Source organism: Scyliorhinus canicula, chromosome 9 (assembly GCF_902713615.1).
Source record: "Scyliorhinus canicula chromosome 9, sScyCan1.1, whole genome shotgun sequence".
In the NCBI taxonomy this organism is placed as follows: Eukaryota; Metazoa; Chordata; class Chondrichthyes; order Carcharhiniformes; family Scyliorhinidae; genus Scyliorhinus; species Scyliorhinus canicula.
In genome coordinates this window covers 62,357,499-62,374,367 of record NC_052154.1, presented here as the reverse complement: position 1 = coordinate 62,374,367, position 16,869 = coordinate 62,357,499, and the positions used below count along the sequence as shown (strand labels likewise).

General features: G+C 51.0%; 1 protein-coding gene across 1 annotated transcript; it reads left to right on the top strand.

The window, feature by feature from the left end:
* The first annotated feature begins 15,120 nt into the window (after positions 1-15,120).
* LOC119970884 (somatostatin receptor type 1-like) lies at positions 15,121-16,083 on the top strand. The gene has a single exon (XM_038805991.1). It carries the CDS (start codon positions 15,121-15,123, stop codon positions 16,081-16,083), a length of 963 nt encoding a protein of 320 aa, XP_038661919.1.
* The last annotated feature ends 786 nt before the right edge of the window (positions 16,084-16,869 follow it).

The following is a 16,869-nucleotide window of genomic DNA, read 5'->3' as shown; positions in this document are numbered from 1 at the left end:
GACCATAACTATGCAAGAAATTTTAACTGACAATTCTAAGTGGCGCTATGTCATAAAAGGACATGCATTTCAGAACAAGAACTGGAACCTCTAACTATCCTCAATAAACTACTCTCACTTAAATCATCCAAACATACTAACTTCCTATCAGTACAAAATAGCAGCATTCACATTTTTCTCTGGCTTGTCAGTCAAACCAGAGTTGTACGATCTTTCAGTTGCAAACAAAACACATTTCTTTATTTACAAATGACGCACAAACAAAACTAAAGTTCTTTATTACATCTCAAGGGGTTCGGGGGCATGGTGGAAACCGAAGATAGGGGACCTCATCCTGTATACTGGGGTGCGAGAGCGGTAGGCTCTCCTTCGCCATTTTCTCATGCGGATAGTCTGCACGATGCTGCAGAGTATCGCCAATGCTAGAAGGGATTCAATTACATATGAGAAGGAGCACCACGTTATAAACCTATCACACCATGGTGGTGTGTTGTTACTTGTCACTGGGCTCTGGGTGCTATGGGGAAGTGAATCATTAACGGCCGGTGGAGTGAGGGTGAGGGGGTTTGCGTTCGCTCGCAACCGGATACAAATTATAATAATGAAAAACACATAGGATGTCTTCATTGTTCGCTTCTTTCTTCTCTTTTCTTCCTTCTCTTCCTCTGTTCTCTTCCTGGAGCTTCTGGAATTCTGTGGATCAAGCATAGTGTCTGTTACTACCATGTTTAATATCTTGTACGTTAGCAAGTCTGTCCTTTAGTGCCAATTTTCCTTTATAATTGGCCACCATCTGTGACTCCCTCATTTTTTTAAAAACCGAATTTCAGGACCAGACATACTTAAAAAAAGTACTGAAACAATGCGAGCCGTCTCGCAGGCTGTGCGAGTTACCATCCAAATGTTTGAGGATGTAAATAGCAGGAGGGGTGGCAACCGAAGGGTCACCTGAAAACAAACCAAAACTTTTTGAACCAAGAGTGCCGAAATGAGGTGTGTATGGGCCGCGATGGGTAAGATTTAGATGGATCCCCGGGTAGGGCGGGCTGTGCTCTACCTGAGCTTGGCTGACCAGAGGGTGCTCCTCAGACAGGGCGGGAACCACTGCTGTTTATCCACTGCCTGAGTAACCGACAAGAACGGGCAAGAATGTAGTCATCGTGGGGGGTTGCTGTAAAGGTTCTACCATCAAACCAGAAGAGCAATTATGAACAGGGGTCTGGCAAGCGCTCAGCGGTTTCGGCTGAAAAGCATGCCGACAAGTCCTCAGGGGGTCCTGCGGACAAATGTGGCGTGTGGCCGTAGGAGCTGTCGAAACTGAAACAAAGAACACATACAAACACAAAACAAACAAACATGCAACGAATATCGTGCAGGTTCCATCAGAAAGGACACCGTTTCTCTCTCAGGCGGTTCCTTTTTAAAACATCATCTGGACACCTCAGATATCAGTTGCGAACAGGGTCGCAAAGGGGTTCTCATTTTGGGAGTCAGACTCAATGTCATCCTCTTCTCCCGGATGCCATACTCTCGTATGGATAAGGGTTGCTAAGGCTGCGTGGTGTGACTTAGGGTCCATCTCGTTGTTCCGGACGAGCCTGTACAAAGTGTCACGGTGCCAAAAAGTAGTGTCTAGTTCTGTGGAAACGGAGTCGGGGTCGTCATTGTAGGGCGGTGGTCTTTGGTGAGAGCTGTTAAGGAATGTGATCAGGAAGGGATCACTCGAGTTGTGTTCAGATTTGTCGGGTGTGGGGCCTGTTGGATAGTAGGGAGGTGTGCTGTGGCTGAAGTCTGTGTCACAGTCGCTGTCTCTGCTGCTGCTGCTTGTGGGCATTCCGGGGCAGAGTCTGGAGTTAGGGGGCGGAGTCGAGGTCGAGTCCGTGGATGGGTCGGTCGTGCTGGGGGAGGCCAGGGATACGTTGGATATGGGCGGGGCGTGGTGTGCTGCGTCGAGCATGACATGGTTTGCGTGGTTAGACTGCGAGCCATATGCCTTGAGCTGGTTTATATGAAACCACGCAGTCTTCCCGTTGGAGTACTTAGTCTTATAAACTGAGGGGCTTACTTTGTCCGCAATCGAATATGGACCCGAATACTTGGGTGACAGGAATGTGCTAGGGTTGTAAATAGAGAGCATGACCTGCTGTCCTACATCAAACTCAGTTGCATGCACTGTCCTGTCGAAGGCCTTGCTCTGTTCCTTCCTTGTGCCTAATTTTACTGTGGCTGCTAGCTGAGCCGTTTTTACATTCTCTTTTTTTTTAATAAACAATTTTATTGAGGTAGTTTTTGGCTTTATAAACAGTTACAGACATCATCAGAAAGGAAGCAAAAAAAGGCAAAAATGTGCAAACATCCACGTACTTTCAATACTTCCATCGTACCGTATTGCACAAGCCCGCTCCCCTCCCACCCGTACTACCCGCCATATTTTCCCTCCTACTCTACTCTTCCCCCCCCCCCCTCCCCCCACCCCCCTGCTGACGCTCACTCTCCCGCAAAGAAGTCAATAAATGGTTGCCACCTCCGGGTGAACCCCTGCACAGATCCCCTCAAGGCGAACTTAATTTTTTCCATCCCCAGGAAACTTGACATGTCCGCAAGCCACCACTCAGTCTTCGGGGGCTTTGAGTCCCTCCACGCCAATAATATTCGTCGCCGGGCTATCAGGGAAGCAAAGGCCAGCACATCGGCCGCTTTCTCCCCCTGGACGCCCGGGTCTTCCGAAACCCCAAAAATTGCCACCCCTGGACTCATCACCACCCTTGTTTTTAGCACCTGGGACATGACCCCCGCAAATCCCTCCCAGTACCCCCTCAGCTCGGGGCATGCCCAAAACATGGGCACATGGTTCGCTGGTCCTCCCGCGCACCTAGCGCATTTGTCCTCTATCCCGAAAAATTTGCTCATCCGAGCCACCGTCATATGGGCCCGGTGAACGACCTTAAATTGGATCAGCCCGAGCCTTGCACATGTCGCGGTCGAGTTTACCCTACTCAGGGCCTCTGCCCACAGCCCTTCCTCCATTTCCCCGCCTAGCTCCTCCTCCCATTTAAGTTTCAGTTCCTCTGTCTGGGACCCTTCCTCCCTCATGAGCACCTTATAAATACCCGAGACTCTACCCTCCCCTTCGTCCCTCCCAGAGACTATTCTGTCTAGGATCCCCATTGGCGGGAGGCGCGGGAAAGATGGGACCTGTCTACGAACAAAGTCCCGCAGCTGTAGGTATCTAAAATCATTTCCCCTTACCAACCCAAATTTCTCCTCCAAGCTCCTCAAACTCGCGAAGCTCCCTTCCAGGAACATATCACCCACCCTTCCCGCCCCTGCTCGCCGCCATACTCGGAACCCCCCATCCATACTGCCGGGGGCAAACCGATGGTTGTCGCAGATTGGCGCCCAGACAGACGCCCCCATCTCCCCCACATGCCTCCTCCACTGGCCCCATATCCGCAGGGTCGCCACCACTACCGGGCTGGTGGTGTACTTGGCCGGCGGCAGCGGTAGAGGAGCCGTGACCAGAGCTTCCAAACTGGAGCCCCTGCACGAAGCCGCCTCCACCCGCTCCCAAATAGACCCCGTACCCACCATCCACTTCCTTATCATAGCGATGTTGGCCGCCCAGTAATAATTGACCAGACTCGGCAACGCCAGCCCCCCCTCGCTACGGTTCCTCTCCAACATTGCCTTCTTCACCCGCGGAGACTTTCCCGCCCAGACAAAGCTCATGATCAGCCCGTTAACTCTTTTGAAGAAGGACTGTGGGATAAAGATCGGGAGGCACTGAAAAATAAACAAAAATCGAGGGAGGATTGTCATCTTTACAGTCTGCACCCTCCCTGCCAGCGACAGCGGGAGTGCATCCCATCTCCGAAACTCTCCCTTCATTTGCTCCACCACCCTGGCCAAATTTAACTTATGCAGCCTGCCCCAGTCTCGTGCCACCTGGATTCCCAAATACCGGAAATTTTCCTCAACTAACCTAAACGGTAGCCCTCTCAATCTGTTCTCCTGGCCCCTTGCCTGTACCACAAACATTTCACTCTTGACCGTATTTAATTTGTATCCTGAGAACTGGCCGAACTCCCTCAGCATTCCCAGTATAGTTCCCATCCCGGCCACTGGGTCCGACACGTACAGGAGCAGGTCGTCTGCATAAAGAGAAACCCTATGTTCAACCCCGCCCCTCACCATCCCCTTCCAACCCTCTGCGGCTCTCAGCGCAATCGCCAGCGGCTCTATGGCCAGCGCAAACAGCAGCGGGGAGAGCGGGCAGCCCTGCCTGGTCCCTCGGTACAACCTAAAGTACTCCGACACTTCTATGTTGGTCCTGACGCTGGCCCTCGGGGCCTGATATAATAATTTGATCCAATCCACCAATCCCTCCCCGAACCCAAACCGTCCGAGCACCTCCCATAGATATTCCCACTCCACCCGGTCAAAGGCCTTCTCGGCGTCCATAGCCACCACTACCTCCACCTCTCTACCCGCCGGGGGCATCATTATCACATTGAGCAATCTCCTCAGATTGGCCGCCAGCTGCCTACCTTTCACGAACCCCGTTTGATCCTCCCCAATCACCTCCGGTACACAGTCCTCCATTCTACCCGCCAGTACCTTTGCCAGGAGCTTGGCATCTACATTAATCAGGGAGATTGGCCTGTAGGACCCGCACACCTCCGGGTCTTTACCCCGCTTTAATATCAGAGATATGGTGGCTTGAGACATCGTCGGCGGCAGGGTCCCTCTGTCCCTTGCCTCATTGAAAACCCTCGCCAAGACCGGGCCCACCAGCTCCGAGAACTTCCTATAAAACTCTACTGGGTATCCATCCGGCCCCGGGGACTTCCCCGACTGCATGGCCTTTAGGCCCCCCAATACCTCCTCTACTCTAATCGGGGCCCCCAGCTCTTCCACTCGCCCCCCCCCAACTGTTGGGAATGTTAACCCATCCAGAAACCTTTTCATCCCCTCCGGTTCTTCTGGCGGCTCCGAAGTATACAGCTTACGATAGAAGTCCCGGAATACCCTATTCAATTCTGCCGGATCCTCCACTTTGTGCCCCCCCTCGTCCCTCACTCTACCTATTTCCCTGGCCGCCTCCCTCCTCCTAAGTTGCTGCGCTAACAGTCTGCTAGCCTTTTCCCCATACTCGTACACCACTCCCCTCGCCTTCCTAAGCTGTTCCACGGCCCTGCTCGTGGATAGTGCCCCCAGTTCCGCCTGTAGCCTCTGCCTCTCCCTGAGTAAAACCTCCCCCGGGGACTCCGCGTGCTCTTCATCTATCCGGCCCATTTCCCTGACCAATCTATCCATCTCTGCCCGGTCTGCCTTGGCTCTATGGGCCCCAATTGAAATCAGCTCCCCCCCGCACTACTGCCTTTAGCGCCTCCCACACGGTCGCCGCTGAGACCTCCCCAGTGTCATTCACCTGCAGGTAATTTTTTATACATTTCCGAAGCCTCTCGCAGATCCCCTCCTCCGACAGCAATCCCACATCTAGCCTCCATTGCGGGCGTTGATAACTCGCTCCCCCTAACTGCAGGTCCACCCAATGCGGGGCATGGTCTGAAATGGTGATTGCTGAGTATTCCGTGTTCTTTACCTCCCCCCTACAGTCCCTGCTTAGCACAAAGAAATCTATCCTGGAATATACTTTGTGGACGTGCGAGTAAAACGAGTAGCCCCTTCCTGTTGGCTGTCCCTCCCTCCAGGGGTCCACTGCCCCCATTTGCTCCATAAACCCTTTCAGCTCCCTTGCCATTGCTGAGAGTCTACCCGTTCTGGGACACGACCGATCCAAAGTCGGGTCAAGGACCATGTTAAAGTCCCCTCCCATTATTAGCCTGCGAGAATCCAAGTCCGGGATCTTCCCCAGCACTCTTTTAATGAAGTCCACGTCATCCCAGTTCGGGGCATATATATTCACCAGCACCACTCTTCTCCCCTCCAGCCTGCCCCGTACCATCAGGTATCTGCCCCCCCTGTCTGCGGATATGCCCTCTGCCTCAAATTGCACACGCTTGTTGATCATGATTGCCACCCCTCTGGACTTCGAGTCCAAGTCCGAGTGGAAGACCTGGCTAATCCAGCCCTTCCTTAGCCTGGTCTGGTCTGACACTTTCAGATGTGTCTCCTGCAACATAATTACGTCCGCCCTCAGGGCCCGCAAGTGCGCGAACACCTGCGCCCTCTTAACCGGCCCATTCAGTCCCTTGACGTTCCAGGTGATCAGCCTGGTCGGGGGGCACATCCCACCCCCCCCACCCCGCCGGTCAGCCATAGCCTTTCTCGGGCCGGCCCCTGACCCGTGCGTCGCGCCCTTCCTGGCCCGCCCTATAGCTGCCTCCACCCTCGACCTCCTTTCCAGTGCCTATTTCAAGTCCCTCTCCCGTCAGCAGAACAACCCCCCCCTCCCCTAACCCCATCTCCCGATACCCCCACCCCTGCCATCTACTGGCTATAGCTTTCCCCCCCATCTGACTTCCTTGACTAGCCAATCTGCTAGCCCGGTGACTCAACACTCCGGCGCCTTCCTGTCCCATTCCCCTTGTTTCCCCGTCCTCCTCCCCACCCACTGGGGCAAGCCGGCTCCAGTGTCTTCCGCGAGCTGCACAAAAAGCCCAAACAGAAAAAAAAAAGGGAAAAAACATAGAAAAAAGAGAAAAAGCACATAAATGTCCATGAACAAAGGAAAGAGTCTCAAATGTTCCACTTGGCCCCATTGGCCCAGCAAACCGTTGAGCAGCAGTCCAGGCACATTCGGCGTTCCTCCCCACAGAAATCCTCGGGCCCTAACTCGCGTCCTTGGGGCCTCCTTTCGGGGCCAGCCCCAGGTCCCTCACAAAATCCATCGCTTCTTCGGGCTCGGAAAAGTAGTGGTGTTGACCCTGGTGCGTGACCCATAGCCGAGCTGGGAACAGCAGACCAAACTTCACGTGCTTCTTGAACAGCACCTCCTTGACATTCTTAAAGGCTGCTCGCCGCCGAGCCACCTCCTGGCTTAGGTCCTGATAGATGCGGAGCACACTGTTTTTCCACGTGCTGCTCCTGGCGCTCTTTGCCCACTGCAGCACCCGCTCCTTGTCCACGAACCTGTGGAACCTAATCACCATCGGGCGGGGGGGTCCGCCCAGCCGCCCCTGCCTTGCCTGCACCCTGTGTGCCCCCTCCAGCTCCAGCGGTCGCGGAAAGGCTTCGGCCCCCATCAGCTGCTTCAGCAGGTCTGCTACAAACGCTGCAGCATCAGCTCCCTCCGCCCCCTCCGGGAGGCCGACCATCCTCAGATTGTTCCTGCGGACTCTATTCTCCAGCTCCTCCACTCTGTCCAGCAGTCTTCTCTGCCGCTCTTTCAGGCCGTCCACTTCTAGCGCTGCAACCGTTTGCGCATCCGCCTGCTCCTCCACCGCTTCTCCCAGCTCCTTAACTTTAACATCCTGGGCGTCCAGCCTCTGGTTCAGCTGATCCACCGCTTTCTGGATTGGGTCCAAGCTGTCCCGCTTCAGCGCTTCAAAACTGGACTTCATTACCTGGAGCATGTTATCCAGCGCCAGCTGGATTGCTGAGTCCGGGTTCCGTGTGTCCGCCATCTTAGGTCCCAGGTAATTTTCTTCCGGTCCTTGTCTCTGTCCCTTTTTCTCCTTCTTCTTCTGCCTTCTGGAATCCCGCTGTTCCATATGCCGCAGCCCGCTCCTCAGCGCCTCCGCTGCCGCTTTCCTTCGCCCAGCTCCTTCAATTTTACCTCCTGGGCATCTGAAGTGGGTCCAAGCTGTCCCTCCTCAGCAACTCCAAACTTTTTCTTTTTCCCTTTGTCCTGGAGGAAGGAAGGTCCGTGGGTCCGCCATCTTACCCTGCAGGTCAGCTTCCTCCTTCTCTCTCTCTCTCCTTCTTCCTCACCTGCTGGCCTCCCACACTTACATCATCTGCAGCCCGCTCTCCTCCTCTGTTCCAGGCAGCCTTTCTGCCGCCTCCGTAGTCCCGCTATCGCGGGGAAACAGCTGTTCCAGCCGGCCGGACTGAGAGCCCACCGAATGTGCGGCTCACTCGGACATCGCCGCCACCGGAAGTCCCCGTTTTTACATTCTCAACCAATTGTTTCACCGCGTTCTCGTGGGTGAGGGCCGTCACTTCAGGGCTGGTCAAGTCAAGTCCTAATAAAAATTCTGTGCCTTTCATGGGGCGTCCGGTCATGAGAGTGTGTGGAAGTGGAAACGGTGTTATGCAAAAACATTAATGCAAAAGGGAGGACTGAATCCCAAGTGGTGTTGTTTTGTTGGACCATTTTCCTGAGGGTTGCTTTTAGGGTCCGATTCATTCGCTCCACAATACCACTCGACTGGGGGTGGTATGCGATATGGAATTTTTGGGTGATGCCAAATATCGTGAGGACGTTTTCCATTACACGTCCCGTAAAATGGGAACCTTGGTCGGATTCAATGCTGCGGGGGAGTCCCCATCTCGTAAAGATGTGGTGGGTTAAAATCTTAGCCGTGGTCTTTGATGTATTTGTCCTAGATGGGAATGCTTCTACCCATTTTGTAAACGTGTCTATAACAACTAACACATACTTGTAACCATTCCTACAAGGGGGCACTGGTCCTATAAAAATCAATCTGGAGGTTAGTCTAGGGACCATTAACGGGGCGGGTGTGGCTAAGCTCAGCTTTCTTCACATATCTGTCCGGATTGTTTTGGGCACAGATAAGGCAATTTTCTGTATAGTGCGTGACGTCTTCCTTTAAATTCGGCCACCAACAGAGCTGCCTGAGGTGGGCTGTAGTGGGATCAAATCCCTGATGCCCATGACTATCATGGAACAAACAAATAAGCTGATTCCTGTCCTGTTCAGGAACCACATAAAGGATGTCTTTTAGGATCACACCTTCATGTGTGGTCAGTACGTTTTTAAACCTATCGTACGGGGCTGGGAATTTTCCTTCTAAAATCTCCCTGAGATTACTATCCTGCTTCTGGGCCTGCACCAAATCTTCGATATTTGTCTGCGAGACCTGAACTGCATTCACTGGGCGCTTTCGGGGGGGTTCCAAAAATATCCATGCCTGGAACCTGCTTTAGCCAGTGCGTCGGCTTTTACATTCCCAGGTGGGGGAGAATGGTGGTGACTTCGTACTTTAATAATACCAAATGTCCTGTCCTTTACTTTGTCTAAAATGTGGCGGAGTAATGGGGCTGATGGAAGGGATTTCCCGTCTGTGGAAACAAATCCTCTTGCTTTCCACAGGGGTAGAAATTCTGTAAGGCTGTTGCAGACATAGAGACTGTCCGAGTATATGTCTGCTGGGCTGGGGAAGGAATCTGTGTGATCTACGATATATGCAATGGCCGCCAGTTCTGCTGCTTGCGCGCCTAAGTGTCCTGGTAGCTGTAATGAAATCTCCTCTAGGGCGCGTCCCTGCGCGTCCTCTACATAAATTCAGCAACCTGTGATGCGTTTCCCATCTAATACAGTGGAAGAACCGTCCACATATATTCTTAAGGGTGCGCACGTGTCTGTGTGCTGGGGGCTCTGGGGTGAACTACCTATCTTCCTGGGAGGTGTTTTAGCAATAAAGGGGCCTGTGTTATGGTGTGGTGAGATGATCTCACATTGATGGGGGGTGCCTGGGTACTGTAGGTTGTCAGCTAGGAAAGTGTGGCTTTTAGTCCTTTTAACAGTGATGTCCCGCCCTGCAAAAGAAGAGTCCATCTGGCTGCTCTGATCTGGCTTACTGTACCGTCCTTTAGTCGTCCGTCTAGTAAAAGTTGTGTGGGGGTGTGTTCCGTGAGGATTGTGATGGGGTTTAGACCGGTGATATATGAAAAATATTGAACTGCCCATAAAACTGCGAGCAGGTGTCTTTCACAGGCTGAAAATCCCTGCTCCACAGGATCTAAAACTCTGGAGGCGTAAGCCACGGGTCTTAACTGTTCGTGCCGTTCCTGGAGGAGCACGGCCAAAAGGGTGCGGTCTGTGCTAGCTACCTCTATAGCGTAGGGGGAAAGTGGGTCTGGAACCTGTAGTGCGGGGGCTGCAATGAGTGATCTTTTCAAAACATCCACAGCATCCGTATGCTGCGGAAGCCATTCCCAAGGGGCTCCTTTCTTTAGGAGGTCTGAGAGAGGTGCTGCTTTGGTGGTGAAACCGTCTATGTGGTTTCGGCAGTAGCCAACCAGTCCTAAAAACTACCGGAGGGCTGAAACATTCTGGGGAAGGGGCAATTTGACAATTGAGTCAATCCTTTTGTGCTCGATCTCGCGTTTACCATGCGTGATAATCGTTCCCAAATATATCACTTTGTTTTCCAAAATTTGGGCCTTCTTGGGGTTCACTTTGCATCCAATTTGCTGTAGGAGTTCCAGGAGTTCGGACAGAAGCGCAATGTGCTCTGCCTTGCTGTCTGTCTGCAGTAATAGGTCGTCCACATACTGGACCAGACATTCGGGGCAAGAAAATTTAGCTAAACCATTTGCCAGCTGTCGGTGGAAAATGGAGGGGGAGTTGTGGAATCTTTGTGGGAGGCATGTCCACGTGTACTGCTGACCTTTAAAAGTGAAGGCAAATTTGTACTGGCACGCTTTTGCCAATGGAATGGACAGAATCTATTACTGATGTCCAAAACCGTAAAATATTGTGAGTTGAGTCCCTGTTTGAGCATGGTCTCGGGACTTGTGGCTACCGTGGGGGCTGCTGCGGGGGTGATTTTGTTAAGTTCCCGGTAATCGATGGTCAGTCGCCATGATCCATTGGGCTTTCTCACTGGCTAAATTGGGGCATTATTAGTAGAGGCTACTGATCTAAGTACGCCCTGCTCTAATAAACTTTCAATAACTTTTGAGAATTCTCCCTCTGCCTTTTGGGGAAATCCATATTGCTTTTGGGGTCTTGGGTCAGATCCTGTAATCTGAACCGAACCAGCCATCCTGCCACAGTCATGTTTATGACTTGCAAATGCTGTCCTGTTTTTCCGCAGAACTGCCCTAACCTGTCTGTCTACGCTAATCGTGGTCGGGTCAAACCAAAAATCGGCGACTGCGCTAATCTTATTAGCATACTCACCTACTGTGAGCGTTGCGGGGGCTCTTGTTGACTTTGCCATTTTCCAGACACATTGATTTACTGGGTCAAATGAAAGGTTGTGGGAGTTCATGAAATCGATGCCCAAAATGTGTTCTGCTGTGTGGGGCAGATCGACCAAAACGATGGGGTGTTTTGTTGTAATGGTGCCAATTTGAATGGGTACAGGGGCTGTGATGTGTCCCTGCTGTGAGTGGCCTGTGAAGCCGCTGAGGGTGATTGTGGCTGTAGTGGGCCACGTGTCTTTTTGGAACATGTTGGAGAAATTAATTGTGGTGCGGGACCCTCCTGCATCCCAGAGAAATTCAATGGGCTGTCCCCGTATTTTCGCTGCAACGACCGGTCGGCCGGACCTATCCCAAAGGGTGTCGCAGACCCAAGTTGGGGAACCCGAACACCATCAGTCTGTTCCATTCATGTCTTCCTGGTCTGATCGGACACTTACATTATGAATAGGTTTTGTCCTGTTTCTATTTAGAGTGCCTGTCTGCTGGGCTCTCTGTGGCTTTTGTGGGGCATTGCACTCTCGTGCAAAGTGTCCTGGATGTCCACAGTTGTAACATTCCTGTGGTTTCTGTGGGGGGGCTGTTCCTGCCTTCGTTCACCCATGCGGGGTTCTGGTGCGCTCTAACTGCTTGGATACCTGCCTCTGCCTGTGCTTCTTCGGGTTTTCTAAACGCGGGTTTATTGTGAACAGATTTCTCCCAAGCGCAGGACAACCTTTTTAAAATCCACTTTTCGTTGTGTGCTTCTTCTGAGGGGTCATAATTAGCACAAGCTCTTTGTCTTGCCTCTGTGGCATGAGAGAAAAGGGTTCGGGTCCATTTGGCCATGTTGTCTGTGGACAAATGTGCGCAGTCTAAGCTTCCGAAAACGGCTGTAAAATGGATCCACAGGCATCTAGCAAACGCTGTGGGGTGTTCAGTTTTCTTCTGCCTGCACTTATTCAGGCCTTCTACTGGGTCACCTCTATTGTAACCGATCGCGTCTAGGATCTCCGTGTGCATCTCTGCAAGGGTCCCTCCTCCTACATTCTGTGGGTCGGGAAGGGCTGCTACAACAGAAGGATCTAAACTTAAAACTGTGGGCGAAATTCTCCGCCCCCCACGACGGGTGGGAGAATAGCGGGAGGGCCTTCCCGACTTTTTTGACGCCCTCCCGCTATTCTCCCACCCCCCCGCCGAAATCCCGACACGAATCGCTGCCGCCGTTTTTTTACGGCCGGCAGCGATTCACAGCTGTTAGAAGGGCCGAAGTCCCAGCCCTTTACGACCTTTTTACGAACGGCAAACACACCTGGTCCTGCCGTTCGTAAAAACGTCGTGACCACCTGGAAAAAAATAACCATGGCACCGATTGGCACGGCAGTACCACGGCCGTGCCAAGGGTGCCATGGGCCCGCGATCGGTGCCCACCGATCGCGGGCAGCGGGCCCGATGCCCGCGCACTATTTGTCCTTCCGCCGCCCCGCAGTATCAATACGCGGGGCGGCTGAGGGGCAACCCGGATCGCGCATGCGCGGGTTTCGCGCAAAAACGCGATGACGTCACCCGCGCATGCGCGGGTGGCGTCTTCCCACCTGCGCATGCGCGGCTGACGTCATATGACGCGTCAGCCGGCGCTAAGTCCGACAAGCGGGTTTAACGATTTTCGTTAAGCCCGACTTGTCGGAGCCTCCGACGTCGGGCTGCTAGCCCCGACGGGGGACCAGAATCGGTCCCCCGTCGGGAAGGGGCGCGATGCCGTAAAACCCGCCCGGGTTTTACGGCGGTTTGACGATTTTTCCCGTTTTGGGAGAATTTCGCCCTGTGAGCTTCACTTGCTCACGCTCATCCAGGCCGTACATGGTCGCCTGCTGTTTCACTCTAGCAAAGAATTGGTGGGGGTCTGAGGTGGGGAGGAACGGTGTGATCTTGTCGCACGCGTCTCGTAATTGGGTCACGGTTAAGGGGGTCGTGTACAGGACTTGTGCTTCTCCAACTGATGTGGCTTTGCGGTGGGTGGTGACTGGATTCATGGGTGCCTGATCTATCTGCTCTGTGCGGGGTTGGAGTGCTTTTCTCTTTTGGGGCTTTCCTTGCGCACATGTGCCCTGCACATATCTATGCGCGGTCTCATTTAGTTCTTGCCAATCAGGGCCGTCTTCTTCATCTAACTGGGATCCAAAGGTGCTTTGAAAACCATTTTGAACTGAAAGCAAAGACTGCAGTTCTGCAATCTGCTTCCGGCATTTTGCATGATCCGCTGAGCTTTGTCTCTGCTCCGTGGTGGCAGCATGGAGTGCTCTTAACGCTGCTTTTAGATCGCTGCACTGCCTTTGCAATGCCTTTACCTGTTTCTCTGTCTCTTCTCTTACCAGGACTGCAAGTTGCGTGTCCTGATAGGCCTTATCGTATTGGGTTTGGAAGCTGTTCAGGTGCGCTAGACAAGACTGGTGTGCCCTCTTGGCATCATCCACCCCTCTGTCCTTTGCTAATGAACGCTAGAACACCATAGGCCTTCTTCACAGCTCTATCCACTTGAGTGGCAACTTTCAAAGATCTATGAACATAGACCCCAAGATCTCTCTGCTCCTCTAAATTGCCAAGAACCCTACCGTTAACCCTGTATTCCGCATTCATATTTGTCTTTCCAAAATGGACAACCTCACACTTGTCAGGGTTAAACTCCATCTGCCACTTCTCAGCCCAGCTCTGCATCCTATCTATGTCTCTTTGCACCCGACAACAGCCCTCCTCACTATCCACAACTCCACCAATCTTCGTATCATCTGCAAATTTACTGACCCACCCTTCAACTCCCTCATCCAAGTCGTTAATGAAAATCACAAACAGCAGAGGACCCAGAACTGATCCCTGCGGTACGCCACTGGTAACTGGGCTCCAGGCTGAATATTTGCCATCCACCACCACTCTCTGACTTCTATCGGTTAGCCAGTTCATTATCCAACTGGCCAAATTTCCCACTATCCCATGCACCTTACTTTCTGCATAAGCCTACCATGGGGAACATTATCAAATGCCTTACTAAAATCCATGTACACTACATCCACTGCTTTACCTTCATCCACATGCTTGGTCACCTCCTCAAAGAAGTCAATAAGACTTGTAAGGCAAGACCTACCCCTCACAAATCCGTTCTGACTATCCCTCATCAAGTAGTATCTTTCCAGATGCTCAGAAATCCTATCCCTCAGTACCCTTTCCATTACTTTGCCTACCACTGAAGTAAGATTAACTGGCCTGTAATTCCCAGGGTTATCCCTATTCCCTTTTTTGAACAGGGGCACGACATTCGCCACTCTCCAATCCCTTGGTACCACCCCTGTTGACAGCGAGGACGAAAAGATCATTGCCAACGGCTCTGCAATTTCATTTCTTGCTTCCCATAGAATCCTTGGATATTTCCCATCAGTTCTGACTTCAAGGTTCCTAAGTGTCCGTTGGCCTCCCTTTGTTTTGACTCCCGCTGGCGCCGAGGAGTCTGGCTTGGCCTCGATTATCTTAACTGTTTCAATTGTTCCCGGGGATCGCTCATCAATATGTAGATGGTCGTCAGTTTCAGTGCTGTCTGGGTTTCTGCAAGTTCTAATATACAGGAGATTTTGCACCTGCTTGTTTTCCTGAGTTTGGCCATTTCTCCCTGCAATCTTAGCGGATCTCCATTTTAAAGTCGGGAAGTGGCCAACCCAGGTGGCTACACTGTCTCCCATAGCCATGACAGCATGAGGGTGTGCAAGGTAGAATAGACAGTGATGTACCAGGGTGATTTGGCACACTCGAGGGAAGTTTCAATTGTGACAGACCAGTTACCTAATTAATGAAGAAAATGAAACAATATCCTTTTGAATGTAACTTCCTTCACATTCTAGTAAACAATTTGCCTCTTATCCAATCACTGTTCACATAGAAACTGACAAATACAATGACGGAATCAAGTTAACACAAATTGAACAGCGCAGCGATCTCCAGCAACTGGTTTCCAAAAGAAGCAACTTCCCAGCCCAAAAGTAATTCTAGAACGTACCTTATTGTGTTATCATCGAAATGGAGTCCACCACCCCACGTCAGAATGGGAGCACATCCAATGACAGCACAAGGATTGTCGTGATCAGTTTTTTTCTTAGTCTGGTTTGTCTTGTTGGAGTACTGGGAAACCTCTTAGTGATCTGGATCATTCTTCGTCACGTTAAGAAACTTTCTGCGACCTTGCTGTTGATACTAAACCTGGTTGTGGCAGACTTACTTACTGCCGTGATTATACCCCTCATCATTTATCAATGGACTATCGATGCTTCACATAATGGACTGTTGAAAGCTCCATCCTATCTCATCCTGTCATTCATGTACATCAGCGTGTTCTCCATCACAGTGATAAGTGTTCTGCGATTCGTGTCTGTGAAGCACACAATGTCTCTACAGAAGTGGCAGAGATGGGGAATGACTGGTAAAGTAATCGCTCTTATTTGGGTCTCAGCCTTTATTTTGGCTGCTCCAGTTTTTACAGATTCAGGACTAAACCGCTTATATATGACCACTCTTACCCAGAAGAGTGAAGCAGCATATATCTTGGAAATCTTGGTGGGTTTTCTCATTCCCTTTATCATAATGTGTTCCTGCTATGCACTTGTGTTTACCAAAATAAACCAACTGACCTTTCAAACCAAGAACAAAGGCGGGATGGTAATTTTGACAGTTGTTGTAGCTTTTGCAGTTTTCTGGCTGCCATATCAGATCAGCAATGCTTTGGCCATTAGCCTTTTCCACAGAGATGCCTCAGAGACAACTTGTGACTTTATTTTAAAGATGAAATCTTCTGGTATAATTTTAGCTTTTGCCAGTAGTTGCGTCAATCCCATTCTCTATGCCTGTACTGTCCAAGCTTTTAAAAGTGGATTCAAACTGTCAAATATTGCAACGCTCTTTGAAGAAATGAACACCAGGTTAACTGAGAAATCGGACAAAACGACAGATGATGTGGAAGAAAAAGGTGATCAACCAGCTACATGATTGCGGTGTCCAATTTGGGCATAAGCCACAAAAGATCACTCCTTCTGAATGGACCTTCACTCAGAAAAGCTCGTGAACTGCGTGGACAGTAAGAAACTCAGGACCTGAGATGGCCACAACACATTATCACCCACTAGTGTACTTTGTGACATGTGTTCACTGTGTAATACGATAAGTCCAGGACATTCAGTTCTTCACGAGTTGCTTCTAGACTTTTCTTGTAGCCTTTATGATCATGCAGTATGTTATCACAATTTAAAAAAATAATTTGCCCGTGTCTTTAGTAAATAAATATTAATAGCTGTTCAGTAGAATAGAACCTGTGTAACGTGGAAAAAAGAGACAAGCTTTTGATGATTTTTGTTAGGACAGATACAAGAATACCAAATTTCAAAGGGAGCAAGAATGTATTCCACTGATGGCTATATACTTTACCCTTCCAGGGTAATTTGAGGGGACTGGTCACTTTTGGGCCTCAAATGTTCCCAGTCTACCTCAAATTACCCTGGAAGGGTAAGGTATCTCCAAATTTTGAGCAACAGGTGAAGCTAACCCTTTCATGTTGCTACAATGCAGCAGCAACAGGTGTTTCATAGAATTTACAGTGCAGAAGGAGGCCATTCGGCCCATCGAGTCTGCACTGGCTCTTGGAAAGAGCACCCTACCCAAGGTCAACACCTCCACCCTATCCCCATAACCCAGTAACCCCACCCAACACTAAGGGCAATTTTGGACACTAAGGGCAATTTATCATGGCCAATCCACCTAACCTGTGCATCTTTGGAC